This window comes from Amblyraja radiata, chromosome 9 (assembly GCF_010909765.2).
Source record: "Amblyraja radiata isolate CabotCenter1 chromosome 9, sAmbRad1.1.pri, whole genome shotgun sequence".
In the NCBI taxonomy this organism is placed as follows: Eukaryota; Metazoa; Chordata; class Chondrichthyes; order Rajiformes; family Rajidae; genus Amblyraja; species Amblyraja radiata.
Genome location: NC_045964.1, coordinates 55,692,332 through 55,706,234, shown reverse-complemented (window position 1 = coordinate 55,706,234; position 13,903 = coordinate 55,692,332). Strand labels below are relative to the sequence as shown.

Sequence of the window (13,903 nt, the reverse complement as noted above, 5' to 3'; positions counted from 1 at the left end):
GAATGAGCTGCCAGAGGAAGCTATAGGCACAACTAAGACTTTCAAAAGACAAAGATGAGCGTTTGATGACGCTGAGCCTCTACTCGTAGAGTGATACAGTGTGGAAACAGGCCCTTCGGCCCAACTTGCCCACACTGGCCTACATGTCCCAGCTACCCTAGTCCTACCTGCCTGTGCTTAGTCCATATCCCTCCAAACCTGTCCTATCCTTGTACCTGTCCAACTGTTTCTTAAACGTTGGGATTGTCCAAATTCCTCCGCATCCTGGCTTATTCTGAAACTGTGATCCCCCATCAGGAGAAACATCCTCCCTGTGTCTGGCCTGACGAGCCCAGCGTGAATATTGAGCTTGAATCAACGTCACCTTTCATTTCGCTCCGGAGAGTAGCGAGCAAGCCCACACACTCACACCTTGTACAGTAGACCTCTATTCTTGTAATTAGTCCGGTGAATCTATGTTGACCTCACTCCACAGACAACAACATCGAGAACCACCCCCACTCCCCAGTCCTTCTCTCTTCCCCCTCTCCCGTTGGGCAGATGATACAAAAGCTTGAACGCACGTACCACCAGATTCAGGAGTAAATTCTTCCCCACTGTCATCAGACTATTGAACAGTCCTCCCATAAACTACAGCAGTGGTGGGCAACCTTGTTCTGCATAGGGGCCGGGACGCATGTCTGTGAGCGGATGGCGGGCCACATCTATCACGTGTACACATGGATCCCACCCTGGATGGCAGACATCAAATCACGTGTTCACAGAAGGTAGTGAGAAAATGCTGGAGAAACTCAGCAGGCGAGGCAGCCTCATGCAATCCTCTGTCTCACCCGCTGAGTTTCTCCAGCATTTTTGTCTACCTTCGATTTTTCCAGCATTTGTAGTTCTTTCTTAACGTGTTCACAGGAGGTGCGCGGCTGTGCCGGCGGCTTTGCGCAGGATGCGGTACAGCTAGAACTCGGCTGCGGCATGGGGCGATCGGCGGGCCGGACGATTGCGGGGGAAAAAAATCCGCCTGCTGGCCAGATGATTTCAGGTTACGGACCGCATTCGGCCCGAGGACCGTAGGTTGCCGACCCCTGAACTAGAGTGCAGTACCGATCTTCCAACCTACCTCATTACAGACCTTGCACTTTAAAAAAATCTGCACTTTCTCTCTTAACTGTAATGTTGTAATACGGTAAGACTCTCCACTCTGGTACATTTTCCCTTTGCACAACCTGTTGTAGTGGCGTATGATTTTACTGTACTCGTGGATACTGTGATTTGAATGGATAGCATACAAAGATTTTCACTAACTCGGTACACATGACAATAAAACCAAATCAATAAACCGAATGTCACAATGAGAACGTGCAAACTCCACACACACCTTACCTCCGTACCTCATAAAGCTGCGCATGGCATTGGTGACCCTCGGACTACTTTTGATTGGACTTTGCTGCCTTTACCTTGCACTAAGTGTTATTCCCTTATCATGTATCTATACACTGTAAGTGGCTCGATTGTAATCATAATCATGTGTGGTCTGTCTGCTGACTGGTTAGCTCGCAACAAAAGCTTTTCACTGTACCTCGGTGCACGTGACAATAATCTAAACTATGCAGGAAGGAACTGCAGATGCTGGTTTAGACCGAAGATAGACACAAGATGCTGGAATAACTCAGCAGGACAGGCAGCATCTCTGGAGAGAAGGAATGGCTGAAGTTTCGGTCTGAAGAAGGGTCTCGACCTGAAACGTCAGTCATTCCTTCTCTCCAGAGATGCTGCCTGTCCCGCTGAGTTACTCCAGCATTTTGTGTCTATCTTCTTTAACTAACTAACTAATTGGGGCGTATGGGTAGAATACATCACTTGCACACACAAAATGTCTCAACACTGAACACCTTTCACACACTGAGGAATATGAATAATGAGGCAGATATGAGTTGGTCTTGGCATCATCTTCAACATTGTGGACCGAAGGGCCTGTTCCTGTGCTGTACTGTTCTCAGTCCTATGTTGGACCATTAACACTTTGATGCATTGTGAAGCGAACACCATTTACACATTTGACAGTACAGTCACAATCTACACATTTTCAACGCTAAAATCCTGTGGCGATGCACACCTTTCGTATTGAGCTGATTATATAGGCCAGCCAGCAGCACGTGACACACTCGAGTGCCCTGGTGTTACATTCGCCACAGAATGCACACCATTTCCAATCTGTGCTGTGATATAACTTCAGCTGAGCAACAACTGAGAAATAATTGGTGTCGGCAGCTTGTAGCTGAGCCAGGATGGAAGAATCTACCAAACCCTGTCATTAAACCCTGCCCAAACTGTGAACTAACAACCGTGCTATGCCACTGCAGCAGAACACTGGCCAAGTGTATCTGTGCAAGCCCAGCCCAAGCAAGGGAGCAGCAGATTGAGGGGGATGGGGGGGGGGGGGGGGGGCAGGAATGAAAGACAAGTATAGTCTGCAAACACTTACACTGTGTGATGTGCAGTGGGATTAGATGTCACTGCAGAAAGCATTCATTCACAAAGGAAACAAATCACTTTAAGACAGAGATTCTTTAGCAGGTCCCCAAAAACTACAAACTCAACATAAAGTGTTCTGATGGAGGAAGGAACTGCAGATGTTGGTTTTAACGTAAAATAGACACAAATGCTGGAGTAACTCAGCGGGACAGGCAGCATCTCTGGAGAGAAAGAATGGCTGACGTTTCAGGTCGAGACTTTTTGATCTGAAGAAGGGTGTTGAGCCGAAACGTCACCCAGAGAGAGATGCTGCCTATCCCGCTGAATTACTCCAGCATTTTGTCTCTATTAAGTGGTCTGGGTTGTAACTCACGTATGGTAGCTGGGATGCCTGAAGCATAAGCAACACAGTGGCAAAGGAAGAATGGTTTACCACACCAAATGGAGTGAGGTGCAGGGGGAGGAGAGAGGGAGGGAGAGAGAGGGAGAGGAAGTAGGAGAAAGGGAGGGAGAGAGGGAGGGAGAGAAAGGGAGAGAGAGAAAGGGAGAGAGAGGGAGGGAGAGGGGGAGGGAGGGTAGGAGGGGGGAGGGAGGGAGAGAGGGAGGGAGAGAAGAGGGAGGGAGAGAGGGACAGAGAGAGAGGGAGGGAGGGAGAGGGGACAGAGAGCGGGAGGGAAGGAGGGAGAGAGAGGGAGGGGGAGATGGGGAGAGAGAGGGTGAGAGAGACAGGGGGGAGAGATGGAGAGGGAGAAAGGGAGAGAGAGAGAGAGAGACAGACAGAGAAATGGAAAGAGAGAGACAGAGAGAGAGAGAGAGAGGAGGAAAGGAAATGAGAGAAGGAAAAGTAATCAAGGCATTGTGAGATGCAGCAGATAGAGAGATATATAGAGAGACAGGCAGAGACAGATGAATCGTAGAAAAAGGCAGAGGACAGAGTGCATGAGACATTAAGATAACGTGGAGAGGTGGATCAATAGAAAGAGAGAGAGATGGAGACAGAGATATGGATGGAAAGAGAGGCGAGGGGTGGGGAGGGAGCGTGGGAGGTGGATTGGAGGAGGATGTGAGAAGGGGGTGAGGGGGAGGAGGGGTGGGGAGGAGGGGGGAGTGGAAGAAGGGGATGAGAGGGAGACTTCCTCTAGGGTCTGAAGAAGGGTCTCGACCTGAAACGTCACCTATTTCCTTCGCTCCATAGATGCTGCCTCACCCGCTGAGTTTCTCCAGCATTTTTGTCTACCTTCCTCTAAGGTGGTGAGCAGAACTGCACACAATACTACAGGTGCAACCTAACCTATATTATATTCCAGATTCCAAGCAAATAGGACAGTGGCTCTACATTCTACAAAGTACTGAGTGGAGACTGGAAAATTCTCTCCATATATTTCAATTTTTTCAGGGGGGAAGATAACAATTTCCCTCACACTATTCCTGCACAACACAGACCCACCTCATGTGGGCGAGGTTCTTGGTATATTGTCACAATTCAATTGCAAGTATTCTTCAGGAAGCATCCAACAGCATTTCCATATGTGTGTTAAATGCAACGCAGTGTCCAGTGTCCCTACCAGAGATTAAAGGGCCTGACCCACTTACGCAATTTTTTCGGCAACTTGCCGGCACCCGTCATTAGTCGCGGCAGGTCTCCGAAAATGTTCAACATGTTGAAAATCCAGCGGCGACCAGAAAAGGGCACGACTCTTTGGGCGACTATTCACGACCGTACAGGCGTCATCCCGCGACATGTCTGTACGGTCGTGAGTAGTCGCCCAAAGAGTCGTGCCTTTTTCTGGTCGCTGCTGGATTTTCAACATGTTGAACATTTTCGGAAATCTGCTGCGACTGTGACGGGTGCCGGCAAGTTGCCGAAAAAATTGCGTAAGTGGGACAGGCCCTTCACTAACACAGTGGAGAGTTTAACCTCCTGACCCCGCTGGTCTCAGATTTACTCCTTCATTTACATACATACAAAGTAAAGGCATCTTTGTTTACCTGGGTGGGTTAAAAACAATCAACAGTACACCGATTGAATAGTGTGGGAAAGGGGATCATTGCTTACAAACCTATTGCTGGTGCATTTATGCAGAGCTCTCTGGCCAGCAGAAGAAACGTCTTCCCCAACACGTACACATTCACCTGCAAGAAAGGTTAAGAACATTTAGCTTTACGTTTATTATTCCCACATAGTTCAGTCAAAAGCTTTGCTTTGCATGCTATCCACACTAATCAATACAATACATACATACAATCAAGCACAAAATAAGGTGAAGATACAGAGTGCAGAATGTAGTTCTCAGCATTGTAGCGCATCAGTTCCACAGACAAAGTTCAATGTCCGCAATGGGGTAGAGGTGAATCGGACAGTACCCTAGCTGGAGTATTGTGTACAGTTTTGGTCTCCCAATTTTGAGGAAGGACATCCTTGTGATTGAGGCAGTGCAGCGTATGTTCACGAGATTGATCCCTGGGATGGCGGGACTGTCATATGAGGAAAGATTGAAAAGACCAGGCTTGTATTCACTGGAGTTTAGAAGGATGAGCGGATATCTTATAGAAACATATAAAATTATAAAAGGACTGGACAAGCTAGATGCAGGAAAAATGTTCCCAATGTTGGGCGAGTCCAGAACCAGGGGCCACAGTCTTAGAATAAAGGGGAGGTCATTTAAGACTGAGGTGAGAAAAAACTTTTTTACCCAGAGAGTTGTGAATTTGTGGAATTCCCTGCCACAGAGGGCAGTGGAGGCCAAATCACTGGATGGATTTAAGAGAGAGTTAGATAGAGCTCTAGGGGCTAGTGGAGTCAGGGGATATGGGGAGAAGGCAGGCACGGGTTATTGATTGGGGACGATCAGCCATGATCACAATGAATGGCGGTGCTGGCTCGAAGGGCCGAATGGCCTCCTCCTGCACCTAATTTGCTATCCACCTTATGGAAGGATCGTTCAGAAGCCTGATAACAGAGGGGAAGAAGCTGTCCGAGTCTGGTGGTGCGTACCTCTAGGCTTTTGTATCGCCGGGAGCAGGGAGAAGGGATGGCCGGGGTGGGACAAGTCTTTGATTACGTTGACTGCTTTCCAGTGACGGCGTGGTGGAGATGGAATCAGTGAGCAGTGGGGTGGAATCTGAACCTACTGAGTCTGAAGAAAGACCCTAACCTGAAAGGTCACCTATCCATATTCACCAGAGATGGAGCTTGACGCACTGAGTTATTCCAGCATTTTGGGTCACTCTTTTTCAGGAGCATGTGTCTTCGGTAAAGAAATGCCTGGTGACTTTGGAAAAATTATCAAAATGCAACAGTAAATCCAAGTAAATATTTGGCCCAGTGAAGCTGCCTGTGTTCGGCCCCTCTCCCTCTAAACCTGTCCTATCCATGCACAAATCCATCCACACACTTCTCTACATCGGTGAGACCAAGCGCAGGCTCGGCCATCGTTTCGCTGAACATCTCCGTTCAGTCCGTCGTAACCAACCTGATCTCCCGGTGGCTCAGCGCTTCCACTCCCATTCCCAATCTGACCTTTCTGTCCTGGGCCTCCTCCATTGTCAGAGTGAGGCCCAGCACAAATTGGAGGAACAGCACCTCATATTTCACTTGGGTAGTTTACACCCCAGCGGTATGAACATTGACTTCTCTAACTTCAGATAGCCCTTGCTTTCTCTCTCCATCCACTCCTCCTTCCCAGTTCTCCTACTAGTCTTACTGCCTCCGACTACATTTTATCTTTGTCCCGCCCCCTCCCCCTCGACCCGAAACGTCACCCATTCCTTCTCTCCGGAGATGCTGCCTCACCCGCTGAGTTACTCCAGCATTTTGTCTACTATCCATGCACATATCTAATTGCTTGTTAAGCATTGCAATAGTCCCAGCCTCATCAACCTCCTCCGGCAGCTCGTTCCATACACCCACCCCCTTTGCGTTAAAATGTTACCCCTCAAATTCCTATAAAATCTTTCCCCCTCCATCTTAAACCCATGCCCGCACTATCAGCAAAACACTCTGCTCAACCAACTGATCTATTCCTCTCATGATTTTGTACAACTCTATAAGATCACCCTTCATCCTCCTGCGCTCCAGGGAATAGAGACCCAGCCTACTCAACCTCTCCCTATAGCTCAGACCCTCGAGTCCAGGCAACATCCTCGTAAATCTTCTCTGTACCCTTTACAACTTAACAACATATTTCCTATAACGTGCTGAGAGAATGGAGCAGCTGAGCTTGTACACTCCGTAGTTTAGAAGGATGAGAGGATGAAACATATAAGATTGTTAAGAGCTTGGACACGCTAGAGGCAGGAAACATGTTCCCGATGTTGGGGGAGTCCAGAACCAGAGTTTAAGAATAAGGAGTAAGCCATTTAGAACGGAGACGAGGGAACACTTTTTCTCACAGAGAGTTGTGAGTCTGTGGAATTCTCTGCCTCAGAGGGCGGTGGAGGCCGGTTCTCTGGATACTTTCAAGAGAGAGTTAGATAGGGCTCTTAAAAATAGCAGAGTCAGGGGATATGGGGAGAAGGCTGGAACGGGGTACTGATTGGGGATGATCAGCCATGATCACATTGAATGGCGGTGCTGGCTCGAAGGGCCGAATGGCCTACTCCTGCGCCTATTGTCTATTGTCTAACATACTGCCCAGAACTGAACACAATACTCTAAATGCGGCCTCACCGACGTCTTATACAACTGCAACATGGCCTCCCAACTTCAATACATGTAACAATGATTGTGCTAACACCTACAACCTTTGCTCCAACAGAAGGATTGAGATTTGTCCGACAGCAAGAGATATTCACTGTAACAGGGGAGCGAGAGCAGATTTGAGGGCCTCTTCCATCACACCTTTCCAATTCATCACCCCCCAGTCACCATGCCTGTACCTTGACTGTGATTTGGTTCTGTAGTCTGTTGCCTTAGTAACCACCATGGTAAGTTTGGCAACAAGCCATCAAAGTACAATGAAATGAAGCAGAAAATAAGAACAGAACAATCTGCACCGGCAGCATTTCTGCACCGTTCAGCGGGCAGATTCTTCAGTAAGTACAGCGCCCACCACCCCTGGGACTTTAGTCCTCTGGGAAACAGCTTCTGGTACTTCTCTGCTACAAACAATCATTCACATAATATGTGATCATTGGTGCAAGGCCAACGTTACCAAGCCTCGATTCGAGCGCAAGTGTTTGCCGTTCTCCGACTTTGCCCAGAGTAGGGGCATCGAGAACCAGAGGACATAGGTTTAAGGTGAGAGGGGAAAGATTTAGTAGGAGTCTGAGGGGTAACTTTTTCAGGCAGAGGATGGTGGGTGTATGGAATGAGCTGCTGGAGGAGGTAGTTGAGGCTGGGTCTATTGCAACGTTTAAGACAGGTGCAAGGACGGGACAGGTTTAGAGGGCTCGGGCAGGTGGGACTAGTGCAGATGGTGTGGGCAAGTTGGGCCGGCCGGGCCTGTTTCCAGTGTACGACTGACTCTATCACCCTAGTCCCACAGTACGCAACTAGCCTGGAGATGTTCCTGCATTGTGTGGACATACCACGGCAAAGGTTCACTTGATCGCTTGCCAGTGCTGGAGCTGTAATGGATTAGCTTGGCTACAGACATGGGTCCGTTCTTGAGCACAACACTTTAGAACTACAGCCAGAATGCGTGCCGTGTCCAGAGCAGTCAGCTGTTTGCTGACGCGACGTGGAGTCAACTGAACTGGATCCAGTTGGACTGGAAACCATAATAAAGGGAGGTCATAAAGAGGCCACGATGGATCATCTCATCTAGTTCTCTGAAGATGAAACCGCTGGAACCGCTTCGGCCACGAGGGGATGGGGACGTTGTTGGGAGTCTCTTCTTACTGGTTCAGTTCTGGTTAGACCATAACTAGATATTGACTCTATGCCAACAGTACAGTAGCGCAGCTGGTAGAACTGCTGCCTCAAGGTTTAGTCGGGTTTATTATCATGTGTACCGAGGTACAGTGAAAAGCTTTTTTGTTGCCTGCTATCCAGTCAGCGGTAAGACTATAGATGATTATCATCATGCCAACCTATCTATGCCCCTCCTTGTTTTATACACCCCTGCTATAATAGACAATATACAATAGGTGGAGGAGTAGGCCATTCGGCCCTTCGAGCCAGCACTGCCATTCAATGTGATCATGGCTGATCATCCACAATCAGTACTCCCTTCCTGTCTTCTCCCCATATCCTCTGACTCCGCTATTTTTAAGAGCCCTATTTAGCTCTCTCTTGAAAGCATCCAGAGAACCTGCCTCCACCGCCCTCTGAGGCAGAGAATATTTGATCTCCCAAAACAAACGGGGCTGTGGACCAAGAGCTGAAGTCTACACAGCTCTACTTTGGCAAGCTTGGCGCAATCAAACAAAAGGCTTCCTTTTGTGCCATGGTTCTCCACAAGTCCAGGAACACCCTCAGAAGAGCTGTCAAATAGGCAGCTGGCTGTGTTGCGGAATATTTTAACGCACAGAATATCGTCTTTACTTGATCCAATGCTGATAGCTGCCAAACAGCAAGCACTAAAAAGGAAAAAAAAAACAATCTTGCGGATATGGGGAGAGTACACTCTGTGGGAGCAGCTGAAGAGTCGAAAATAAACCGTGTACCAGCTGCGTTCGGGCAGGATTCACCATCGCCCGCTCGGTCAGGTTCAAATGCAAACAGACTACAATCTAATTTGGTCCACAGCAGCTGTTGTGGCAGCAAACCAAACACGGAAATATGGTTTGAAGGGAATCTAAAGGGCAAATCCTCTGTGGAAATGGAGGCTATAAGGTGAGAGAGGGAAAGTTTAACCGAGATGTGCAGGGAGGAAAAGCCACGCGGTCGCGGGGAGAACGTGCAAACTCCGTAAGGACAGCGCCCCTAGTCAGGAAGGAACCCGGATCTCTGGTGCTTTAAGGCAGGAACTCGACTGCTGTGCCACCGTGTCACCCCGGGTTGAGGTAGTTGAAGCAGCGGCTATCAATAGACATAGACAATAGGTGCAGGAGTTCGGCCCCTCGAGCCAGCACCACCATTCAATGTGATCATGGCTGATCATCCACAATCAGTACCCCGTTCCTGCCTTCTCCCCATATCCCCTGACTCCGCTATCTTTAAGAGCCCTACCGCAACGTTTAAGAAACATTTAGACAGGTACATGGATAGGACAGGTTTAGAGGGATATGGGCCAAACGCAGGCAGGTGGGACTAGTGTAGATGGGACATGTTGGCCGGTGTGGGCAAGTTGGGCCTGTTTCCTCACTGTAAGGCACTATGATCTGATCTGGGTCAATGCGGGCAAATGGGACAAGCTTAGATGAGGCATCTTGGACAGCAAGGACGAGATGGGCCGAAGGATCTGTTTCCGTGCCGTATGACTCCAATTGCAAGTCCTCCATCAGTACTGGATCTAAATCTTGATCACCTTCCCAACTGCACTGCGGGAATCTCTTCAGCACGGGGACTGCAGTGGTTCAGGGAGCAGTTTATCACAGGGATGGACAATAACACCAGAACCTTTTCTGCACATAAAGCGAAGAGTTGATGAAATAATCTCCTGGATAAACAATTCAGATGCCAAACATGACTTAAACTGGAGAATGTTGGAAATATTCAGCAGGTCAGGCAACATCTGCGGAGAATCAAACAGAGGCTTCCCCCTTCACAGATGTTGCCTGATCGGCTGAGTACTTTTGTAATTGATTGTATTCATTTCTCAAACATTCAAATGATTGTTAAGGGCTTGGACACGCTAGAGGCAGGAAACATGTTTACCGATATTGGGGGAGTCCAGAACCAGGGGCCACAGTTTAAGAATAAGGAGTAAGCCATTTAGAACGGAGACGAGGAAACACTTTTTCTCACAGAGAGTGGTGAGTCTGTGGAATTCTCTGCCTCAGAGGGCGGTGGAGGCAGATTCTCTGGATGCTTTCAAGAGAGAACTAGATAGGGATCTTAAAGATAGCGGAGTCAGGGGATATGGGGAGAAGGTAGGAACGGGGTACTGATTGTGGATGATCAGCCATGATCACATTGAATGGCGGTGCTGGCTCGAAGGGCCAAATGGCCTACTCCTGCACCTATTGTCTATTGTCTATTTCAAATTTCCATTATCTGCAGATTTGTTTCCTTTTCAACCATGAAATATCATTTGAGACGGTATATAAAATCACAGAGAGAGTCTTTTTCCCAGGGTAGGGGAATAAAAAACTAGAGGGCATCGGTTTAAGGTGAGAGGGGGGAAGATTTCATAGAAACCTGAGGGGCAACAATTTCAGAGGGTGGTGGGTGTGGAGGATAGGGTGAACGTGGAGAAGAGTTTTTCACTGGAGGGAGAGTCTATGACCAGAGGCCTTGAATAATAGGAAGTACCTTTACAAAGGGGATGTGGAGGAAATTCTTGAGTCAGCAGGCGGTGAATCTGTGGAGGCCACGTCAATTGATATTTTTATGGTGGAGATTGGCAGATTCTTGATTAGTCAGGGGTTATGGGGAGAAGGCAGAAGAATGGGGTTGTGAGGGAAAGATGAGTGAATGGCACAGTAGATTTGATGGGGCCGAATGGCCAAATTCGGCTCCTACAACGTATGAACTTATGAAGAAGTGGCTGAGGTAACATTAAAAGTTACTTGGATAGATAAAGTGTAGAGGGACATGGGGCAAATGCCGGCAAATGGGACCACCCTTGATGGGGCATGTTGGTCGGCATGGATGAGTCAGGTTGCCAGGCTTGTTTCCATGCTGAATGACTCTATGACTTTGGTGCATTTCAAGTCACAGGGAGTCGCACTCAAGATAATCGAATGGCCTGTTCTCATCTGTACCTCACGTTGATGCGACAGGAAAAAGAAACACATTCCTGTGGAACAAACCAACGTATGGGCCACATTCTAACACCAGGTAATGCCAGCGGGGGGGGGGGGGGGATCAGGCCATTCAGCCCATCAGGTCTACTCCGCCATTCAATCATGGCTGATCTATCTTTCCCTCTCAACCTTTCTCCTGCCTCTCCCCATAACCCCTGACACTCACAGCCTCAGAATTAAAGGAAGGAGATGAGGAGGAATTTCTCTAGTCAGAGGGTGGTGAATCTGTGGAATTCTGTGGAGTCAGTGGACATGTTTAAGGCAGGGATAGATAAGATTATTGATTAGTACGGGTGTCAGAGGTTATGGGAGATATGTTCCTACTTTCTCCCCATATTCCTTGATTCCGTTGGCTCCAAGAGCTATATCTAACTCTCTCTTGAATACATTAGTACGCATGTCAGGGGCTATGGGGAGAAGGCAGGAGAATGGGGTTAGGAGGGAGATAGATCAGTCATGATTGAATGTGTAGGAAGGAACTGCAAATGCTGGTTTAAACCGAAGATAGACACAAAATGCTGGAGCATCTCTGGAGAGAAAGAATGGGCGATGTATCGGGTCGAGACCCTTGAATGATTGGTGGGGTAGACTTCATGGGCCGAATGGCCTAATTCTGCTCCTATCTTATGATCACGATCCCTTCTCTCAAATATAACAAAATACAGAGGACTGTGTGGGGAAATATATAGATTTAACAAAGAGAAGGGCACAAAGTGCTGGAGCAACTCAACGTGCCGGCACATCAGGAGAACATGGATAGGCAACGTTTCGTGTCGGGACCTTCCTTCAGACTGATTGTAGTGGGGGGTTTGGGGGGGATTAGAACGCTGGGAAATGTAAAAAAAGCAACAGGATAAACAAAACATTTGTCAATGCACGTACGTACCTGCAGCAGGTCACTGAGATCCAATAACATATCTTGAAAACGTTGTCAAGGAAGATGCAAAGGAAAAAGATGAGTCAAGCACAATAAAGTCAACATGAGTGCTGAGCCATGCAGCTACAACGTACGGCAGTCACTGCCCGTCAGTAAGTTTACAATGGCTGGCAATAAACAATAGACAATAGGTGCAGGAGGTGGCCATTCGGCCCTTCGAACCAGCACCGCCATTCACTGTGATCATGGCTGATCATCCCCAATCAGTACCCCGTTCCTGCCTTCTCCCCATATCCCCTGACTCTGCTATTTTTAAGAGCCATATTTAGCTCTCTCTTGAAAGCATCCAGAGAACCTGCCTCCACCACCCTCTGAGGCAGAGAATTCCACAGACTCACCACTCTCTGTGTGAAAAAGTGTTTCCTCGTCTCCGTTCTAAATGGCTTACTCCTTATTCTTAAACTGTGGCCCCTGGTTCTGGACTCCCCCAACATCGGGAACGTGTTTCCTGTCTCTATCGTGTCCAAACCCTTTACAATCTTATATGTTTCAATGAGATACCCTCTCATCCTTCTAAACTCCAGAGTGTACAAGCCCAGCTGCTCCATTCTCTCAACATATGACAGTCCCGCCATCCCGGGAATTAATCTTGTAAACCTACGCTGCACTCCCCCAATAGTAAGAATGTCCTTCCTCAAATTAGGGGACCAAAACTGCACACAATACTCCAGGTGTGGTCTCACTAGGGCTCTGTACAACTGCAGAAGGACCTCTTTGCTCCTATATTCGATTCCTCTTGTTATAAAGGCCAACATGCCATTCGCTTTCTTCACCGCCTGCTGTACCATGCTTACTTTCATAGACTGATGAACAAGGATCCCCAGATCCCGTTGTACTTCCCCTTTTCCCAACTCAACGCCATTTAGATCGTAATCTGCCTTCCTGTTTTTGCTACCAAAGTGGATAACCTCACATTTATCCACATGAAACTTTATCTGCCATGCATCTGCCCACTCCCCCAACCTGTCTAAGTCACCCTGCATTCTCATAGCATCCTCCTCAAAGTTCACACTACCTTCTATCCAGAGATGCTGTCTGACCCGCTGAGTTACTCCAGCATTTTCTGTCAAACTTCGGTTTAAAGCAGCATCTGCAGTTCCCTCCTGCCCATAAGGAGTTAACGCATTTGGGAAACAGAGTAGTGGGGGGAGGTGGGGAGTTAAGGATTGGCTTGGAGCCACATCTACACAGAAGTACAAGTTTCATTAATTACTTCTCCCTTGAATGGATGTGCGGCAGCCACAAGCCCACTGACAGATTCCTTTGCACAGACTTCAAAAACAGCAGCAGATACACAAAGAATGTTTTAAAAGAATGGAATATCAGAAAAGGGCTTGTAGACTCCCTTGCTAAACTAGGTTTTTAAGAAGCTTTGCCAATTCGGAATCACTTTGATAGTTCCCGAGATGAGCAAACGAAAGGGAGGCGTTAGCTTTCCCAGAAAGTAGGAAGCTCTTTGGTAGAGCATACTTTCCCAGGCCACAGAACCGAGTGACCACACCTGTGTACAGGGCTGTGACCCCTGGCAGCAATGACTCAACTCACCAATACTTCTATGCTTCATGTAAATACTATAGTAGCTCGTTAGTGTAGGTGGTATTTAATACACATTGCATGTGGTGACATGTCAGAACTAAATGGTGG

The 13,903-nt window shown here is 47.9% G+C and overlaps 1 protein-coding gene across 2 annotated transcripts in view; it reads right to left on the bottom strand.

The window, feature by feature from the left end:
* brf1 (BRF1 RNA polymerase III transcription initiation factor subunit) overlaps positions 1 to 13,903 on the bottom strand; it is a 340,666-nt gene that overhangs the window by 167,490 nt on the left and 159,273 nt on the right. For both annotated transcript variants that reach the window (XM_033027515.1, XM_033027516.1), the window contains 2 exons: positions 12,209 to 12,240; positions 4,530 to 4,602 (listed from right to left, as the gene is read on the bottom strand). In XM_033027515.1, coding sequence (XP_032883406.1) covers positions 4,530 to 4,602; positions 12,209 to 12,240 — 105 coding nt within the window. The remainder of the gene's footprint in view (positions 1 to 4,529; positions 4,603 to 12,208; positions 12,241 to 13,903) is intronic.